The following is a 21,052-nucleotide window of genomic DNA, read 5'->3' on the forward strand; positions in this document are numbered from 1 at the left end:
AAAAAAGACTACAACTGAGCGAAAACCGTTCTTTACTGATACACAGCAGACATATACTCTGGTACACACACGTTGACAAACATGACAAAGTCAGGTCACATACAAACTTTGCAACAATACCAATTGAGTTCATTATATCATTACATTGACTTTCTAATGAAATATTCCTAATACATTGATGGGAAATGTATCGTCTCACATTGGCAATGTTACCCTGTGTAGCCATTTATCAGTGACTACAACCAACCATTATAATAATAAGTCAGACCAATTAGCAATATCATTGTAGTGCTGATGTGTTACTATTATAGTATTATTAGATATTAATATATGATCCCTTTTTCAGCCATCCCATTAGTCACATCTTGCCGAGACAAGAACATTACAGACAAGGACACCTATACATAAATAAAGCTATCATCTACAGTGTTCCTATTATTGCACTACACGGTCACCCTGTAAACAAACTCATGATGGAGCAAATGGCACAATGAGACACAACGACGGAATGGTCTTGTTGAAAGGATGTTCACAGTATCACGTGATTTCTCCACTATTCACTGATTTTTCCAAAAATAAACATCGTACCTCTTTCAAGCAATACAGTGATATTAACAGTAACAGGATGAAATGCCAAAGCTTCAGCCAAGGGTGCAGTGGTCCTACATGGACATGTGTTCCGGGAGAACGTAGGAGATGTCGTCCCATGGGTGACGATACAGACCCTGCCTCAACCTCTTCTGGTCCAGGTAGTGTCCTGGGGGGGGGGATTCCATTTCAGTAAAACACATTTTTGCAATATTTAATATATATTTCAAGTAACCGCTAGGAATGGAAACCTCACCAATGAATCCCATGCTGCGACCCAGGACAAAGATGCCATTCAGAGCTCCTATTTCCACAAATTCGTCAGCCTCATCCCTGTACAAGGAGGTGTTTATGTGAGAGATTGAACAAGCGTTTGGACAGTTGCAAACATGTGGGGAATTCTCGTTATGGTTTTCCACCCTAGACTGGTCCAGTAAAGGATAGTTATTTAACTATTACTACCATTATGGGAATATTTCAGTCAAAAGTACCATATTTCAATTGAACAACAATCAAGAATACCCTGGTGGAGTCTGCACTCTACCTGGTAAATCCACCACAGGTTCTGAGCAGGTCCACAAAGGCCACACCGATGAAGCCATCCACGTTGAGGATCAAGTTGGGTTTCTAACACAAAAAAAAAAAACACAAGGTGTTAAGTAAAAATGGCGGAATGTTATGAAAAGAAAAAGCAATCCTGACTTTGGAGGTAGTTATCTTCTCCACATCCAGAGCGTAGTCCAGCAGCTGTGTGGAGGGGAAGTGCTGCTTCACAAAGTCCTTCAAGATCTGCACTCTCATGTCTGGATTGTTAATCTGATGTAGAAGAGACAAAACATGTCAAGACACGAGAGACGGTGCAGGCTTGGTCCTAAACGAGGAGTTGTACTCACAGACTTGACTCTGTGGCCGATGCCCATGATGAGCTTGCCATCCTTCTTCATCTTGTTGACAAACTCCATGGGCAGGATGCCGCTGTCGAAAGCCTTGCTGAACTGCTTGGCCGCGGCGTCCAGAGCTCCTCCGAAGCGGTCGCCCTGCACACACACAAAAAAAGACAAATATAAGGATAACTAAAATATCTCAATGGTTTCCTTCACTTCAGTTCTTACATACATCTTACATTACATCTTACATAGCATTGTACAAACAGGTAGGGCTACATTTGTGTGTGTATTTAAGTGAAATGCAGCATGTCCTACAATGGTGAGCAGGCCGGAGGTGAGGCTGGAGATGAGATCTTTCCCAGCCCGAGCGCACACAATGGTGTTGTGGGCTCCGGATACGGCCGGACCGTGATCAGCCGTCACCATGAGACACATCTCGATGAACTGGCACGCGTATCTGGGCAACCTAGAACAAACATACCGTGTCATCGTGTTGTCTTAGAAGTTAGCTTCACCAGCCTGGGGATGACAAAAAACGGACCTCCTCTGGAACCAGAGAAGCCCCAGAGTTCCTCCCAGCCCGATTTCAGACTTGAAGACCTCAGTGATTGGCATGCCGGCGTAGATGAGCTCCTGCCCTCTCTCATCACAGATGCTGGTCATGAAGGATGCCGGTTTACGGATAAGTCCAAGCTCCTGCGTGTCAACGGGAACAAAAATACACTGACTGATGTGTAATAAATAAGCTAAATCATTTTAAATTAAAAAAAAAAGTGTTACGGACTCGTGCCCAGGAGTAGTCCATGGGAACAGTGGGGGGTGGCATCTCTGGCGCTGGCTGGATGACTCCTTTGGTAACAAGGTCATCATATACGCACCTGCATCCACAGAAACATAGGAATTATGCTTCATCTAGATTCAAATGAAGTCAGCCATGGGATGTCCCACACGATAAAGTGAAATAGTTCTCCTCCCATTCCATGTGGAAGTGGTAGGTTCTTGGCCTCTTAAGTTTAGAAGAAGAAGACAAGACTTGCGCATTGTGTTGTAAACAATAAATAATAGGAGTCTATAGGTGAATATAGGGGTGTTATTTCATGTCTTCAGGACTCTAATAATGTTAAGAACCGTATTCAGAAAGTCATAACCAGATTTTCTATGCTCTAACTACAAAAAATAATGACTGACATTGAGTCATTTATTTTGAAAATGAATTCAGGGTCTGGAAGTAAAAAATAATAAATATGAATATGAGCATGCACTGACTTGATGATCTCTCCCAGCTCGTCAAAGCTCTTCGGCACAAAAGCGCCAGCCTCCTTCAGAGCTTTGTTCTTCGCCACCGCTGTTTCCGAAGCCTGGTTGGCGCACGCTCCGGCGTGGCCAAACTGGACCTGAGGCGCACAACAAAACATTGAAAGCCTTTTCAAGCTCCTGTTGTCAGTCATGTTGCGTTCACCTCTGAGGCGAACATGGTGGCGCAGGTTCCGATGCACCAGCACACCACGGGCTTGGTGATCCTGCCTTGTTTGATAGCCTGGCAGATCTTGTACTCCTCTGTGCCGCCGATCTGTGGAAAAACTCCACATTAGGGTTCGTTCAATCCCGTGGAGAACTTAATGGATGCCTCACCTCTCCGAGCACGACAATCATCTTCACGCCGGGGGTGTCGTGGTAGCGCAGCACGTGGTCAGTGAACACGGAGCCCGGGTACCTGCGGCACAGCCCACACTCGTTGACAAGGTGTTACAATAAACCATAACACCCAGTTAAGTTTCCCCTGATACTAAACTCGTCTCCAACAATCATGGCGGAGACAACATGTGTCAAAGGTCACGTACCGGTCTCCCCCAATGGCCACCCCTTCAAAGACGCCGTCGGTGGTACGCGAGATGATGTTGTTGAGCTCATTGGACATGCCCCCCGAACGCGACACGTACGCCACGCTGCCCGGCCGGTACAGTTTGGAGGCCAGGATGTTGTCCAGCATTCCTCCCGTGTTCCCGATCTTGAAGCAGCCCGGCTTGATGCCTCCCACCTGGGACCAACCAGACATTTATTAGTGCATTTATTTACATTTAACAATACATCATTTTGAGATTTATTAAAATTTTTAGCATTTCAAGGCACCAGGTATGTTGTTTTAGAGTGCTATTTTATATTTTAGCACAGTAATCCCTCATTTGTCACTGTTATTGACCACAATAAGTGAATTTCCACAATTTATTAATGTCAACAGACCATAGAAAACCTGTTTTCCACCATCCTCACATTAGAGTCCTCTAGATATGAAATAACACCCCTATAGTCACCTTTGCACCCATTTTGATATATATTTTTCTGTTATAAAATTAGTTTATTTTATCAAATTTAAATGGTATTATTTAAAACAAAACAGGCCAGCATTTTTTTCCCATCAGAAACAAATACTGTAGCTTCTAAATTACCTTTTGTTGCTTTAGACATTGTCAATAAAGTTGGCTCAGTCTACTGCTAGGACGTCTCAAAGCATTAAGACTGGCATTGGAGGAGGATATTGAACTCACCGTGGCTGGCCCGATGATAGTGACGCCCTTTTCATCCGCCGCCTTGATGATCTTCCTGGTGTGGGCTTCAGGGATTCCCTCAGCTATTATAGCGATGGTGCGAATCTAAACACACACAAAAAATATATATATATTTTTCTAGCCCACAGAAGCCCCGTTTGTAGTGCCGTACCTGCGGGTACTGCATGGTCTCCATGGTGCTATCAAAGGCTGAGCGCAGGGAAGCGAAACTGATGAGCACGTCCACGTCCGCGTGCTTCTTCATGGCGTCGCTCATGTTCTTATACACGGGGATGAGGATCTCCTTGTGGCCCCAGTAGAACTTCTGCTTGTGGTCTCCGCTGGAAGGCAGCAGGGCTGAGCATGACGTATCGTTGTGTGTGATATGGGATCCAAATGCTGTTATGGCGACAGAGCTTTCATTACGTGAAGGGGTACACCATGGCCGCCACTGAGGGCTCGTCTCTGGAGCAGACGTAGTCAAAGTCCAGCATGCCCTGCACGGCGCGTGTCTGCATGCCCCACACGATGGACTTGGTGTGCTTGCTAAACAGAGTGGTTGCCTTGGCTGCAAGGAGAGAACAGACTTTGTGAGACATTTTTTTACACCTGAAGAGGGCGCTAAAGCACCTCTGAATCCACCCCAATTATGCCACCTAAATGTGATACCATATAATAATACCATGTGTGTATTTTCTCACCAACAGGAGCTCCACTTTTGGCTTTCTTCGCCGGCGAGCTCTCGGCTTTGCCTCGGTTCTCGGAGAAGGACGCTGTTCGAGTGGACCCTGGAGTCTGAAAGCGCCACAGAGTGTTATTGTTATTCGTTCTGTGGGACAAAATTCCCCACAGACACACTCCACGATCTTGTGGAACGTGTTGCAATGAGAGTGGAAGCTTTTATAGCTGTGGGGGAAATACTGTGGTTTGTGTAGAGAAGGGGTGTCCAAAGTAAGGCCCGGGGCTATTTGAGTACCATAACGTTTTTTTTTCCGGTCCATGGCACATTTAAAAAAACAAAAGAAAAAAGTATCAATTACAAAAAATCTGCAGTAATTTTACAAGTATAAAGTCAAAATATTAAGAGAGGAAAATAATTGCATTCTGATATGCATTTTTTTCAACAACTATAGTATATATTTTCACAATATAAGCTCTTAGCATAGCTACATTTTGCCTAATGGAATATCAAAGTGACAAAAATTCCCTTCTGCCCTCGTTGGACAGTTTGGATACCCCTGGTGTAGGCTACAGGATATCTGATCATTTGTTACACAAATTGAATTACACCATTTTACCACTAGGTAGAATGCTGCCATACTGTGCACACACACACGCACGCACGCACACGCACACGCACACGCAATGCCTTAATGGAAGCTTCCGGGCAAACAAGAGTGCATTCCTGTGAGCGGCCACAACAATTTGAGTGAGTCAGTTGGCATCACAATGAAAAGCTCTCACACAAAGGAGCCGCGGGGACTCTGATAAGGCTCCGTGCTTGGCTAAAAAGAGGACAAAGCGATGTGCCGTTAAACCGCCGCCGTCTGCACGCCACGGACGCCTATTTGTCTGCCGGGGTCGTACCGATTGGCTGCTGCTGGAGTTGAGAAGAAAGTTGGCGGTGTGGGCGGCCACGGGAGGCTGGTTGGGGATTGGCCGGTGGCCCAGCGCCATGCCGACGATGGCGGTCATGTGGGTTTCCGTGCCAAAGACGTGGATGGGGATGCCGGTGGTCTTGCCTGGGGGTTTGATGAGATAAGCGCTTGACAAATACAGGATGCGAGAACATACATTTGAAGAACATACCGACTTCTCCCATCACCCGGAGACCTTCCTGGTAGTTTGGACCCCCACGCCTGACAAAAATGGTAACTTCATGCTCCTTTAGAGGCACCTGGTAGTCTCTGATGGCTCGAACAATTCCCTAAGAGGAGGAAAGGCAGTGTTATAATAGTAATGCTAGAATTAAGCAGTTTTTTTTTTTTATTGGAAAAGTTAAATAGAAAGTGGTTTGACGCCGCTATCTGCTTGCTGTGTAATTGCAGCAGTTTCTTAATGGGTAAAAACAGAATTAAAAATGGGTTTCATAACTGTGAGAGACATATCATAAGGTTTAAGGCAGGCGTGTACAAACATTTATGCAAAAAACGCTTTGATATTATGTCATGCAAAATATATAAATATGGGTTTTTATTTATTATAAATATATATATTATATAGTAATATATAAATAATAATATTACATTTGTATTTATTTACTTTTAATATTTTTTTTTTGCAATTCTTCTTGTATACTATATACTTCTTGTATGTTTTCTTTTTATTCCTACAATATTTTTACTTTATTCTCTGAGCATTATAACTTTTTCCACAAGCTAACTTTTTTGTCTTAATATTTTGACTTTATTTTTGTGAAATTTTCCATGACAAATCATATTTTTAAACCAATAAAAAAGCAGCTGCCCCCCACAAATGGCCTTTGTATGACCGATTGTACCTTGAATGTGGCTGCAACGTTTGTGAAGTTGGCAATGCTTCCTCCGATGATCAAGACTTTTCCTGGATTACAACAAAATGTTAGTAAAAAAAAAACTCGCACAGCTAATCTGACCTCACAGAGTTTCACGATACCATCAGCATGTTTCTCCCTGGTCATGAGCGACAGGATGGTCTTGGCGTAGTCGTAAGTCTGCTGTTCGCTCGGCGCCCCTGAATACTCGCCGTAGTTGGCCAGCTCGTCGACTCCGCCCAAGTCACAGATGGTGTCACTATGAGATTTGGACACAAAAAGTCAACAACATCCTTTTTAGATTGAAAAAAAAACAACTATGTAATTAACAGTGCACTGTAAAATAGGTAGAGCAGATAGAGAAGGCTCAGAGGGATTCATTAGTCATGGCTGTGGACTCTGCATGGGACACCTCGCACCCCCAAACAGATGGAGGAAGACTCATTTATGCAAACATTTTAAAAACTAATCTTACCTTATACAAGACCAGTCAAAAGTCTGAAGACGCTTTCTCATTCTATAGGGTGTAAAAGCATCTCCAAACGTTTGACTGGTGCTGTACAGGAAGTCATGACATGACAACATGATGTAGCACCTGTACAGGAAGTCATGACTAACACCATGATGTAGCAGCTGTACATGAAGTCATGACATAATACCATGATGTAGCACCTGTACAGGAAGTCATGACTAATACCATGATGTAGCAGCTGTACATTAAGTCATGACATAACACAATGATGTGGCAACTGTACATGAAGTCATGACATGACACCATGATGTAGCAGCTGTACAATAAGTCATGACATAACACCATGATGTAGCAGCTGTACAATAAGTCATGACATAACACCATGATGTGGCAACTGTACATGAAGTCATGACATGACACCATGATGTAGCACCTGTACATGAAGTCATGAGATGACACCAGGATGTAGCACCTGTACATGAAGTCATGACATGACACCATGATGTAGCACCTGTACATGAAGTCATGACATAACACCATGATGTAGCACCTGTACAGGAAGTCATGACTAACACCATGATGTAGCAGCTGTACATGACGTCATGACATAACACCATGATGTAGCACCTGTACATGAAGTCATGACATGACACCATGATGTAGCACTTGTACATGAAGTCATGACATGACACCATGATGTAGCACTTGTACATGAAGTCATGACATGACACCATGATGTAGCACTTGTACATGAAGTCATGACATAACACCATGATGTAGCACCTGTACATGAAGTCATGACATGACACCATGATGTAGCACTTGTACATGAAGTCATGACATGACACCATGATGTAGCACTTGTACATGAAGTCATGACATAACACCATGATGTAGCACCTGTACATGAAGTCATGACTACCACCATGATGTAGCACCTGTACATGAAGTCATGACATAATACCATGATGTAGTACCTGTACACCACTGAAGCTCCTCCACCTGCCACCATGGTCCATATCCTGCCCTGGGGGTTGAGCAGGGTCAGTTTGAGGCTGGCACCGCTCTTAGCGTCTAGGTCGGCGATGTAGGCCTCCTGCGAACCAGGAGAAGGAGCAGGATTAGGAGGTCAGAGGATGGCGGCATGGACGGGGGCTTCAATCAGGCCGTTTTTGTGCAGCTAACAAGGCAGAACATGTGAGCACTGGATGTGTGATTACTGACCACTCCATTCGGTTCACCTGGACAATTTCACTAAATCCAGTGTGCTTAATGAAGTGGCCAGTGGAGAGTGTATTCACATGGATTGTAGCTGTGGAGCATCAGTGCTTGATGTTGACACACACACACACACACACACACACACACACACACACACACAGCTGGCGTCTGGAAGGAAAATGCTTCCAATCAAAGCCGCCCGCTGTTCTCCCCTCCCGCTTCGTCGCCACTCGAGTCACCGCGGCCCAATTAGGGTGCCCGTCTGTCACACCAGGAGTCTGTCTGAGTCGAGTCCGAAATGCACCGGCTGCAGAGAGCGACTGCTTTCTTGTGTGTTCAATTCTAAACGACATACTAGTGTTTTCTTTTTTTTTTTTTTTTAACTAAATCCTCTAAATGTTTACCTCAGGGTAGGCCTCCCTGCCAAAAGGTGGCGGGAACTCCACGTCCCCCCACTTGGCCTTGCAGATGTAGTCCGCCGTGGCGTCGATCTTTGCCGCCATGTCCAGCACGTAGACGCCATCTTTGGTGACGACTGAATTCAAAACAGACACGCATGTTAGCAGAGGCGAGCGGCCTGCAAATTGGTTGTGTACCACATCAAAGCAGGCAGAGGCGGTGTCGGGCTGCCAGAGGGCATGTTCTATGTCGGCAATTATGAAATATCATCAAAAGGCGGATGTATGAATTATTGACTTGTTTCCGTTCCTCTGTGTTTTAAAAGTGGCAGAACCGACTTCACGCTGGGTTCATCCAATGTGCTGATGTTGTTTTCTTTCATGATAACACATTTATGAATGTTTGGCTTCCAACACGATAACACATCATACTCAGAGCTATTTCTGTAATATTACAATATCTTATTAGAGCCTAATGCGCCGTTCATGTAAGTTAAATAAGAACCTACCCAGTGGGTTGATCTCCAGGTATGTGAAGAACAGGTCCTCATACAGGTTAAAGAGTCCGACAATGAACTGGGCCAGGATCCTGTTAATATGTAATAAAGACAACAATATATGTTTACTTGTGTTTTGCATAGGATAACATACATAAGAATATTAAAGAAACTTTAATCATGATGTTGACAATGGTAGCCATGCTGTCAAGGCTTTGTAAGCGTGTCAGTCCGTTGTCAGAACCCAGTCCGACCCGCGGGAGCGAGCCAAAGTGACTCGGCCTCCCGTGTGTGCCCGGAATGGAAAAGTGTAGAAACGGGAGAGAAACTGCATGGTGTCAAGGCTGCTTCGTCAATGTCAGCCAAGACAGGGAGCCGCAGTCGTAACGAGAAGAGTGGTGTGGGAGGGGTGGGGGGGGGGGGGGGGGGGGCGCTTTGGGGTTAGACACTGTATCACAGCTATCAAAATAAAATGGACGTGCTCTGAATGCACCGCTGCCTTGAAGGGAGGTTGGGGGGTGGAGCCATAAGGGGGGGGGTAAGCAGCGCAGGAGGGTTTTTCATTTGGCTAATGGAAACCACTTGCAACCCCCCCACCTCCACCCAAATATCACAGTTTCTATCATCCTTTCTTCAATACATCTGCTGCCTGGTCAGAGTTAGACATGTGGTGTTGGGCCAATGGGAGTGTAGTGCTTCACGTAGATGACTTAAGTACAGCTGGTGTGAACACGCTCTTCGTCGACCACTAGCATATGCACTTCTAAGAGTACATCTGCTAAATGTCTTATCTTGATTTCATAACTATGTATGTTGTTTCAATGAATTCTGATGGAAATTGAACAATGGCATTGTTTCAATGTTACCTTGCTATCTGGGAATAACGCATACTATGCTACTTTATGTCAAATGAATGCAAAGTACTTGTACACACTCATGTCCTCCATTTAGAAAGTGGTGTTTAATTAGGATTATTAATTAATTAATTGATTGGGGCGACACGGCGGGCGAGTGGTTAGCGCACAGACCTCACAGCGAGGAGACCAGGGTTCAATTCAATCACCCTCGGCCATCTCTGTGTGGAGTTTGCATGTTCTCCCCGTGCATGCGTGGGTTTTCTCCAGGTACTCCGGTTTCCTCCCACATTCCAAAAAAAACATGCTAGGTTAATTAGCGACTCCAAATTGTCCATAGGTATGAATGTGAGTGTGAATGGTTGTTTGTCTATATGTGCCCTGGGATTGGCTGGCCACCAGTCCAGGGTGTAGGTCCCGCCTCTCGCCAAAAGACAGCTGGGATAGGCTCCAGCACCCCTGCGACCCTCGTGAGGAAAAGCGGCAGAAAAGGAATTAATTGATTGGATTTACGTCACACATCTTGACACCCAAAGCCCGTTACAGACAACTTGCCTTATTAGCTTGTTCTTAGAAGTAGAGACTGTGGAAAGTTTGTAATGTCTGTATAAACAATGGGCCTTAAGTCAGCTGGGATAGGCTCCAGCATACCCCTGCGACCCTAGTGAGGATAAGCGGCATAGAAAACAGATGGAGGGATGGACTGGTAGAATGTTGTGAGCACATGGAGCAGTTCAGGGGCAGCAGTGGACGAGCAGCTAAGAATTGCCCCCCCCCCCAACCATCCTTAGCCGTTAGCGCTGTCGTTTCACATACGTGAACTAATTCATGCCTTAATGGCTACTCACAGTCTCTTATCATTAGGGACGTGTGACAGCAGTTGCTTGGTCACAGACTCCTCGCTGATCTTCTCGTCCACGCCAATTAGCAGCTTCTTGGCTTTGGCGTCCACGTCGCCGACGTCCACCCCTCCCTCGTGGTGGAACAGCACATAGTCGCCCTCACGGGCGGCGTAGATGCACATGTAGAACTCCTCCTCCTGAATGATAAAGCAGATGAATGGATCACTAAGAAGTCATAATCATAATAAACTCATAATAAAACTACAATGAATGAGTCACCTGCTTGTGGGGGACGAAGGGCTCTATGAGGAAGTTCTTGAGAACGCCTTTGGCTTTTCCCACCTGAGGACCAGCAAGGAAACATTCATTACGACATGGAGAGTAAGCCACACCCCAAACTGAGGCGACAAAAATCGACACCGGCGAAGAATAAGAGCTAAGATTCCGAGGAGAATGCCGTCACGTCTGGCTCCGGGCGCACCGACGCAGCTCATTTGGAGGAGTGCTGTCACCGTTCTTGTGTTAAAGGCCAGCAGGCGCAGCGCTGCAAGGGACTGCCGATGAGCAGCCAGCCGTGGAGAGCGGGAGGAAAAAAATATACAACAAAAGAACGAGAGCGAGGGAGTTGACATTTTGAAGGGTGCGAAACAAAGGAAAAAAAAGGAAAAGAGGTGAGGACTTTGGATTAAAATAACTCGGATATAACGAGGAAATTCATTTTCTACCGCTTTTTCCTCACGAGGGTTGCGGAGTCTGTGCTGGAGCCTATCCCAGCAGTCTTCGAGCGAGAGGCGGGACCTACATCCTGGACTGGTGGCCAGCCAATCACAGGGCACATATAGACAAACAACCATTCACACTCACATTCATACCTATGGACAATTTGGAGTTACCAATTAACCTAGCATGTTTTTGGAATGTGGGAGGAAACCGGAGTACCCGGAAAAACATGCAAACTCCACACAGAGATGGCCGAGGGTGGGATTGAACTCGGGTCTCCTAGCTGTGAGTTCTGCGCGCTAACCACTCGACCGCCGTGCAGCCCTAAGTCGATAATAATGTACTATAAATATGTGATAATACATATTTATATACAGCATACCTGTGAGGTCAGTGTACATTGTTATTACATATTCATTCATTCTCTACCGCTTTTTCCTCACGAGGTTCACGGGGGGTGCTGGAGCCTATCCCAGCAGTCTTCGGGCGAGAGGCGGCACCTACACCCTGGACTGGTGGCCAGCCAATCACAGGGCACATATAGACAAACAACCATTCACACTCACATTCATACCTATGGACAATTTGGAGTCGCTAATTAACCTAGCATGTTTTTGGAATGTGGGAGGAAACCGGAGTACCCGGAAAAAAGCCCACGCGTGCACGGGGAGAACATGCAAACTCCACACAGAGATGGCCGAGGGTGGGATTGAACTCGGGTCTCCTAGCTGCGAGTTCTGCACGCAAACCACTTGACCACCGTGCAGCCCTAAGTCAATAATAATGTACTATAAATAATTATATACAGCATACCCGTGAGGTCAGTGTACATTGTTATTACATGTATTATCTGCAATATTTTGTGTAATTATCCTGAACGGACTGTGTTTGTGTTGAGTTTATGTAACAGAGTTCAATTAGCCGGAACCTGGCAACTCCATTTATCTCCATCGACCACTGCAGACACGTTCATGTCATGTGTGATGAAGTCCACGCTCTTCTTCGCCGGTTTATGGAGCATGTGCGCTTCTAGAAGTGTCTTGTTGGTTTATGAGGCGAGGCAACGCGAGCGCATCGCAGTGATGGATGATCTGTGCCGGAGGACCAGCAGTATGCGGCTTGTTCGATGACGGACGCAAAAGGTACTCAAGAAGGAAGCGGGGTGAAGGAGAGGGTGACGGGATATTATTAATGGTGGGAGTGTCATTGGCCTGGGAAGTGCGCACTCTCCCCAGATGACGTACCACGGTCTCCTTCATGAGGCGGGGCTTCAGCCACTCTCTGACGCCATTCAGGTCCAGGTTGACGCCCACCAGACCCAGCTTGCCACGCCTCTTGATCAGCTGGTCCGGCTTTACCACCAGCCTCTGGAGAAAGCAAACAAGAAGGGACCTTGGCATCATTTGTGTGTGTGTGTTTAAAGGGCGGGTGTTGCCCTTTAAGAACGCCAGCAACACGTCTGGATGAGTAATGAGACCGGAACTAGTTTAGAAATAGTTTAGAAAGTTCTGTCAACATCGAGTGTGCAGCGGAAAAAGGACAACACCCTCCAAAAATCCAGATGGTTTTCAGTCTTAATCACCGCAAAAGATTTGAGTCAGGAAGTTGCATCATTTCCTGGATGGCTAACGTTCAAAGCCTTAATAATTAAACACTAAACCAGGGGTGTTTTCTTGATGGCCGTCGGCACATTTGAAACATTAATGCATTTGTAAATGCAAAAATTTGCAAAAAAAAGTGATGTAAAGAAAATACATTAATATTAATAAATAGGCTTTGTCACATTATAACACAAAGCTTCAAATGAAGGTGGTTTTTCTTGAAATATAAATACATAACATGTGTTGGTGCACAAAATGCTAAATAACAAAGTGATCCACCAAAAGAAAACAAAAAGAAATTCTCTAAAAAAAAAAAAAAAAAGTAGCAGTGCAAATCCCGTCACAAACAAATATACTGCAACTACTCCTTCTGCAGCCCGTTTAGGCAGCAAATCAACCAGGCCTAAAATATAAGTATGCCCCAAATTTAAGGGCCATGCATTCGAATTCCACAAGATCTATAACCATCAATTCATGGCCAGCTGATAATTCATACCCGTCCTTCATCCCGACACAAAAACAGCCAGCGTGCTTGCCACCTAAGCAGGATTCTCTCACAACAAGCCGTCACAGCCATTCCTCCATCTCCGGAGAAAGAGAGCGGCGCTTCCTCTGCGCTAGAGAGTGAATGACTTATGACAGCGGAGCCATTACTATCTGGGCCCCCGCCAGTCCGGAGAAGATAGAGGAAGGGGGCGGGTGGGGGTGAGACACGACCGATGGTGAAAGTTAATGCAATTTCCTAATCAATGCTACCGCAGCACCAGCATCTCTGTCCACATCTGCCCTCCTGGAAAAAGAAACCAGGGGACGAGGTTTTTTTTTTTTTTTTATCTTGCAGGATGAGTCACCCCCCTCTTAATTCAATTCATCCTCCATTAAAAGCCACAATATCAACCTTCTACTTATGACTGCGACAAGACCAAGCGTATCTTGGCTGGATCTTGGTCTCGCTCAGCAGCATCAAACTGGATGTGAAGCATCCCAGATGAGTCCAGTCTGCTGAGTCCACAACACGAGATGGACACGTTCCATATAACCACCACCGGAACCGATCCTGGAGGTGGGATCTGTCTATTCACTGGATGCAGCTACAAATGCGAAAAGTGGTGGGTTGCGTAACAAACATGAAAAGCAAAACAATTATATTTACACCAAGAAATATTTTACACCAAAAAAAAAATACGTGCTTTCATGACAAGTCATTAAATAAGCAGCACTGATGGGCGCCGTGTACTTTCCAGAGCGCCATAAAAATAAACGACTCCGTAGACTCTTTTCATTAATGTACTTAGGAAACATCACAAGGACCTTGGCAGAGGCAGGAAGTGATTGCATTTGGCGCTCTATGCAGTCGTGACGTCACCCGAACAAGCGCCGAGAGACCCATGTGTCTCCATGAAAGACGACAGCGCCATCCATTACAATCTGAAGCAAATCTGCGACCACGTCGCCAAAAAGCCTGACTCACCTCTGTGAGCAGCCACGAGTGCTCTTGCGCCAGTCGGTCCAAGTCGGTCTCGGGAGTGACGTTGGCATAGCGGAAGCGGTTTTGGACCGGGGCGGAGGTGCAGATGTACTTGTAGAGGAACTCCTTCCCGGTCTGCTCGGAGATGGCTTTGGCAGACATGACGGCGGCGGCGGCTGGACGTATGGGGGAGAGAAGGACAGAGATCTAACCTTGTCAACCACAGCTTCTCTGTACTGTCAACATAAGCGGCAATTAGTTACCACTCTAGTTGTGCTCCTCCAATTGGAGTGTGTGCTCTATAATATGCAAATACTGTACAATAGCAACATGGCACAATTAGTAACATCGAATAACGTGTAATGGCGGCTATAAAATTTTATCTAGCTTTTGTGACCTTTGCACACACTGCCTCTCTGAGTCAGAATGCATACAATAGGCATTTGTTTCGCCTTTATAACGTTCCCAATCTGGATTTGCCGTCATTTAGTAGAGAGTAGAACACTAAAGACAGGAATCGGACAGGTTAATTTCACAATAAATGAATTACAGGGACGGAGCGGCTGCTCCTACAGTGGTTCATTTCCCTGAAAGCCCCCATGTCGCCTCAATGGGTCTCTGCTATCTCTTAAGGATATTAATGGAAGTGTGGGGACATTTTCACTATTGATTACCATTAGCCCACAGTCCCCCCAGAGTCAAAAGCAGAACAGATGGAAAAAATCCATGGGTTCAATGTATCATCCACTTTCCTTGACAAGCTCAAAATACACAAAATGAAGATGATGGATGGCTAAGCAGGAACTAATTCATAGTTAGTGATGTATAGCAAAAACAGTGCACACTGAATTCAATCTAGCATTGCTGTAATGCAACCAAAAGAAAACAACCTGCTAATAATTACTATTAGTAAGGAACTGGTGCTAGCAGTGACAGCTAACTTCATTCATTCATTCATTTACAATGAAGTTCGGCGCAGCTTAATTTATTCACTTTCAAACATTATAGCTAAAGTTAACATTACGACTGTAGGACTTATTTGCGTATTAGACAATGGGTTGTGGCATCAAAGCAGTTGAACTTGTTTTCTTTATCGGTTCATCTCGTCCCTTCGTTGCGAAAAATGTCACACTCAACGGGGTAAAGTGAATAAACAGACGTAAAATCGTGCGGTGCTCACCTTGTGTTTGAAATACGGTGTTTTCGGCGAGGTGTACTGGAGTTCCGGGGTGGAATATGACAGCTTTCCTCGGCTCCGTCGGAACCAACGGTGCCGGGGGAAGGAGCTCACTGCGAGTTTTGTGTTCCGCCTTGTATCTGCCGAGGGCCCGGCTGATGTTTGCTGGACGCTGATTGGCTAGTCAGACACCTTGCTCTTTTGGTGCGTTCACTAACTATAGGACATATCACCATTCGGGGAGGTAAATAGGGTTTTGATCATAAACAAACATGGGTTAAACTCAATTGAAATTGGTAACATTTTCTTAAAACGACATGAATACAAAAACTAATCTATTAGCATCGCTTCGTTTGGGGCACTTGGCGTTCAGCCTGCGTGGACAACGGTTTTCACAAATCGGGGAGCATTAAACGTCTCCCAAGCTAACGCACGACAATGACGCACGGAAGACTATTGGCTGACTTTATCTGAACAGGAGCCAATCAGCAGGCTGGTTCGACATGAGTGTAAACACACCGACTGACCCATTTATTAAGCGTATTACATATCTTATATGTTATTCTTGTGTTTTGATGCACATCTAGTATGGCTGTTTAATGCAAAAGGTGTTTGAACTGCACTGACGTGTGTAACATTTGTAAACAATCCATACTAACGTAGTGGTGGGCGCCACCTGCTGGTCATGAAATTAAATACACCCTGTGAGAAAGCTACAACATTTTCAGTATTATTAACCAACATGTCTTGTCAGTACAGGACGGACAAAAAACAATTTCTGGAGCATCATGTTCTTTTTTTTTTATTAAGTGTACAAAACAAGTGCAAAAAAATAGTGGTTCGTAAGAGCTACATAAAGTTGTCCTTCCAGACCAAGCCAGAAGTTGCAAACTTGAAATGGAAATTCATGAAGCGTTGTTCAAAGTGGCTAAAAAGAGCAACGCTGCAGTCTTGCACAGCACAGAGGTTGCGAATGCTCACAAGATTTGGATTCACAGCGTTCGTTTTAAGTGCGAGCGTCTGAAAGCAAAAAAAAAAAAAAAAAAAAAGCCAAATTCATTGATCTCCCTTTCAAACAATGCACAGTGCAAACGTGTCAAGAAAGGCTCTCTAATGCACATTCACTCTAATACACAACAGACAGCTTTGGCCCTTTCACTATGGAAACAATCCCTTTCTCGCCTGCTCGTGCTGCAGGGAAATGACAGCTAGTCTGCTGAACTAGGACAAAAAGGCAACACGTGAAGTGAGCTACTTGAAGCAATGGAGTAAGACGATGAAAGTCCTACCAGGGGGTTGCATGCTATGGAAGGACATGATTTCACTCACAGCTAGGGAAGCAGACGTGTATGGAATGGGTGTATTAGCCAGGAAGCTAGCCCAAAACAGGTCCTGAAACTGCCACCGATACATGTAGGCAGATACTATACTAACTACGTAGAAGGCATTTTGGGTGCTGGTGCAAACAAAAACAAAAAAAGGCACACATCTTGAAGATTGTGGGTAGCTACATGTGAACATCTCATTGCTGCACTAAACTGAAAACTAACCAGCCATCCTTTTCCTGGCAGCCATTTACAAGATGGTGCACTTCTTCTTGGACTCCTTTTTGCTCTGCCCGCTTTCAGGCCCCTCGCGCTTGTAGAAGCTGGAGAACAACGCCGGCGCACACATGGGCTCCTTGAACTCCAGCATCCACCTCCCGTCGCCGTAGAAGCGCAGCGGGCCAAGATCCATGTCGGCGACTGGCTCCCCCTGCTGGCCTTCCTGCTGCAAGGCCAGGATCTCCAGGAGGTCCAGACCCGTTTGGACCGGCTCGATGCCCTGAGCGCAGCCGAGAGTGATGTGGGCACGACTCCCCACGGGCAAGGAGGCGGCACCGGGTACGGAGGACTCCGCCTCCTTTTCGGCGTCGGATGGCCACAGCTCAAGCTGCTCCTCCGCGAGGCTCACTCGGGCGCCGACGGTGCGTGGCGTGACGAAGAGGGCGGTCAGGGATAGGTCGAAGACAGAACCATACGATTCTCTTACAGCCTGGATAGAAAATAAGCAAATACACGATAAACATCTACTTTAAATTAAAAAAAAAAAAGTGACCATTGAAAATTCCTATGAACAGATGAACCTCAAAGTGACGTGAACTTTGGCATTTTTGTTCATGTTACATGATCTCATACGAGAAAACTTTAAAAAGGTAATCAACATGTTTACAAGCAAGCCAACAATGGCGCCTTACTGGTTTGGCTGCATATTCTTTGGCACCGGTTGCCTTGCCATAATTAGAGAATTTGGTGGTACAATGGAGGCTTCCTTTGGCTTTGAAGTGCTGCGTCAGATCCACCTCCTTGTTTTCATTCTCAGAGACTGCAAAGCAAAAAGGAAGTTGCATCAAAACTCCAAGACCAACATGGCAGAGACAATTAAAAAAAAAAAAAAAAGGCCACTCACAGTCCGCAATGCGTTCCTTGAATGCGTCCAGAGCGTTCAGTGCCTTCAGGAAGTCTGCGTTTGTGGACCTGAGCTGATCCTGCACAGGAGGAAGCAGAAACCAGCCAAAGTAGAGAGGAAGGGGCACCTCCTCCAGGTGGCGCTTCATGGATGTGATCTGCGCCGGCTTGAGTTTGCGTGCGGTCATTTTGACGAGCCGGGCGGCGTCTTTGCTCCACTCGGTGCGCGGCTCCAGGAAGACCACGACCAGCCGGTTCTCCCTGGCCAGCTCGCCCAGACGGGCCAGCCGGTCCTGGGTGTGGTTGGTGTCGTCCACCACGATGAGCACCGAGGGTTCGGCGCAGCAGGCCACCACGGCCGCGTCCATGGCCTTGTGTCCCTCCGCGTTGGAGTCCTGGTTCTCCGGTTTGACTCCATAGTCGTCAGCGTGGAAGACTGAACAGCGGTCTTTGTAGGAGTCGGCCACGGCACGAGCCAGGAAGCTTTTCCCGCTTCCGGGGAGACCTCTGAGGACAACGAGGGTGCGAGAGTTCCGCAGAGCATCTTTGGTCTTCTCATGTTCCAGGAGTGCAAACGACAGGGATCCTGCAGCGGGGGCCGGCGCCTCGTTTTCAGGTACAGTGTCGCTCGACTCAGCTTCTTTTGGAACCGCTGACTCGGCACTTTTTTCTGGCTCAGTTTCCTTCTGGGGCTCTGCAGGTGGCGCTGCTTCAGCAGATTTCTCCACCTCCTGCACCACAACTTGAGCTGTTTTTTCAGGAGACACTTCCGTTGTCTTGCCAAGCTCTTCCTTTGCAGCCTCACCGCCATCTTCTGGAAGAACCTCCTTGCTAACTTCTTCTGCCACAGCCTCCGTAACTACCTTCACTTGTTCTGGCGTCTTCTCCTCCAGATTGGCAGGCTGCGGTTCGGCTTGCGTCTCCTGTACAGGCACTTCCTGTGTTGCTTTCTCCGTTACATCGGCTTCTGGAATCAACTCTGGCAAGTCCTCTGGATCGGGGTCAGGCTCCGGGCTCTTCTCTGGTGCTGCAATCGGTTCTACCGGCACCACAACGGGCGCCGTCTCTGCTTCAGAGCTGTGCTCAACCTCAGTTTCCACCTTCTCCTCAGACTCGGTTCCTGTCACCGCAGCACCATGTGCTTCATCATGGCCGCCACCGTTCACCACCTGCTCCTCTTCGGCTGCAGCTGCTGGATTCTCAGGTTCTGTGCAAACGTCCGGCTGCGCCTCCACCTCCTTTTCTGCCGCCGCGGCCAAGGTCGTCTCCTCTTCCTGCTGTTGCGGACTCTCCAACACGGCTACAACCTCGCCGTTATTTTCAGGATCCATGCTTGGGCTTGGAGGGTCACAACTTCAACATGTACCTAATGTATTGCAGAAATTTCAAAAGGTTTTACCAATTACAATTTCAACTTTACACTCAATGAACACAACATTGGGTACACCTGCACTTGCTAATGAGCAAATACGAGATTAGTGAAAAAAGTAAAATAAAAACTACCGATTATTCGGTATTCATTTAACAGGTTTGTAGTACGTCTGTACCGTCATACTGAGAAGTATTTAATATATGTGATAAAAAACAGCAGTAAAAATGTTTGAAATATTTTTAAATAGACATTAAAATCAATACCTTTTTGACCACGTCATTCAATTGAAAGCATCATTTTAGAACAATTACAGCAGATTAACTGTATATAATGTGACCTGTTTATGTATATTTGATTATTGGAACACAATGTTAAAAAAATGTTACCAATTTCAAAAGTTAGCATTCTAATCATGCGTTGTCACTCATGCATTATGGAGTAGATTTATTAACATTGTTTAAGTGTTACTAGAATTGTGTACACATCAACAATGCCGATTAAAAAGAGAGGAGACAATAGAAGCATATGGCAGCATTAATTGTGCCACGCAGTGCCAGCAAACGCAGACAAAGGGCAGTTGGAGAAAAAAATGGGGCATCCTGCTATGAAAGAACCGGGCATATGGTGTCACCCACAGCACAGCGCCCTCTATCGGGACGGTTGATGCAAATCATTTCTATTCCTCCTTCTTCTTTTGCTGCCAGATTTGCGCTTCATTTACCAGATGTTCGAGCGTGTCGTGTCATGAGACTGAAAGGGGAAGCTTCTTGAACAAAACAACCACATGAAAGTTAATAATTCTGCGCGCACGCGCAAACACACCCTCACCCCCCCATACACACACACACATTACAATTGCTACCAAACGCGAAACGAAAGCAAACAAAGTTGCCATATCGGTGCCAGCAGCTGTTATGTGAATGACGCAGTGGAATAAATGTAACTATTATCTACCAGCGTGGCGTGTTTAAGCCGATAGAGACAGCTGAAAGCTACATATGTTATTGTTAAACTGCTTAGTTGTCTAAAGCGAGGCTTGGTGCTAGCATGGCGCACACAAACAATTAGCATACTGAAGTCTTATTTTAAAAATGTGCTTCTTTGTGACGGAACACAAGTCACTGTCACTATTTGGACTATTTTGTGCGCTTTCGGGAGTAAAAAAGTAGCACAAATGAGAAGAAAAAGACGACATTAGAAGTGTTTTTTTTGTGTGTGTGTGCGCGCGCGTTTGCTGATGCCAGCTTACCTTCCCAGCAGTGTGGCCGACCACGCGCTCCTCCGTGGGCGTACAATGACAAGCTAACCTGGCACATGCACAGCCTCGCGCCACTCTTCTAGGCTTGCACGAAACCGCCGGGGACGCGCAAATGGGCGGGGCTAGAGCCACGCCCTTCGCAGACAGGAAGTGTGGTGCGGAAACGGAAACTGGGGTTTCTTGTTTAAAAAT

General features: G+C 46.0%; 2 protein-coding genes across 2 annotated transcripts; both read right to left on the bottom strand.

Annotated features, from left to right (window-relative positions):
- Positions 1 to 15: 15 nt before the first annotated feature.
- On the bottom strand, positions 16 to 15,968 carry LOC131103583 (ATP-citrate synthase). Its single transcript, XM_058049968.1, has 28 exons — positions 15,787 to 15,968; positions 14,610 to 14,782; positions 12,782 to 12,904; positions 11,097 to 11,159; positions 10,824 to 11,014; positions 9,134 to 9,213; positions 8,631 to 8,761; positions 7,983 to 8,101; positions 6,656 to 6,792; positions 6,522 to 6,583; positions 5,831 to 5,948; positions 5,609 to 5,763; positions 4,723 to 4,816; positions 4,448 to 4,589; positions 4,194 to 4,362; positions 4,022 to 4,126; positions 3,317 to 3,513; positions 3,108 to 3,189; positions 2,935 to 3,045; positions 2,742 to 2,869; positions 2,260 to 2,353; positions 2,017 to 2,171; positions 1,791 to 1,941; positions 1,482 to 1,625; positions 1,291 to 1,404; positions 1,133 to 1,215; positions 845 to 921; positions 16 to 757 (listed from the first exon to the last, which is right to left on the bottom strand). Exons 2-28 carry the CDS (start codon positions 14,766 to 14,768, stop codon positions 663 to 665), a joined length of 3,279 nt encoding a protein of 1,092 aa, XP_057905951.1. The 5' UTR covers positions 14,769 to 14,782; positions 15,787 to 15,968; the 3' UTR covers positions 16 to 662.
- A 593-nt stretch (positions 15,969 to 16,561) lies between these two features.
- Positions 16,562 to 21,014, bottom strand: cnp (2',3'-cyclic nucleotide 3' phosphodiesterase). The gene is made up of 4 exons (XM_058049189.1): positions 20,852 to 21,014; positions 18,232 to 19,596; positions 18,020 to 18,147; positions 16,562 to 17,817 (listed from the first exon to the last, which is right to left on the bottom strand). The coding sequence occupies exons 2-4, from the start codon at positions 19,559 to 19,561 to the stop codon at positions 17,359 to 17,361; spliced, it is 1,917 nt and encodes a 638-aa protein (XP_057905172.1). The 5' UTR covers positions 19,562 to 19,596; positions 20,852 to 21,014; the 3' UTR covers positions 16,562 to 17,358.
- Positions 21,015 to 21,052: the final 38 nt, after the last annotated feature.

This window comes from Doryrhamphus excisus, chromosome 15 (assembly GCF_030265055.1).
Source record: "Doryrhamphus excisus isolate RoL2022-K1 chromosome 15, RoL_Dexc_1.0, whole genome shotgun sequence".
In the NCBI taxonomy this organism is placed as follows: domain Eukaryota; kingdom Metazoa; phylum Chordata; class Actinopteri; order Syngnathiformes; family Syngnathidae; genus Doryrhamphus; species Doryrhamphus excisus.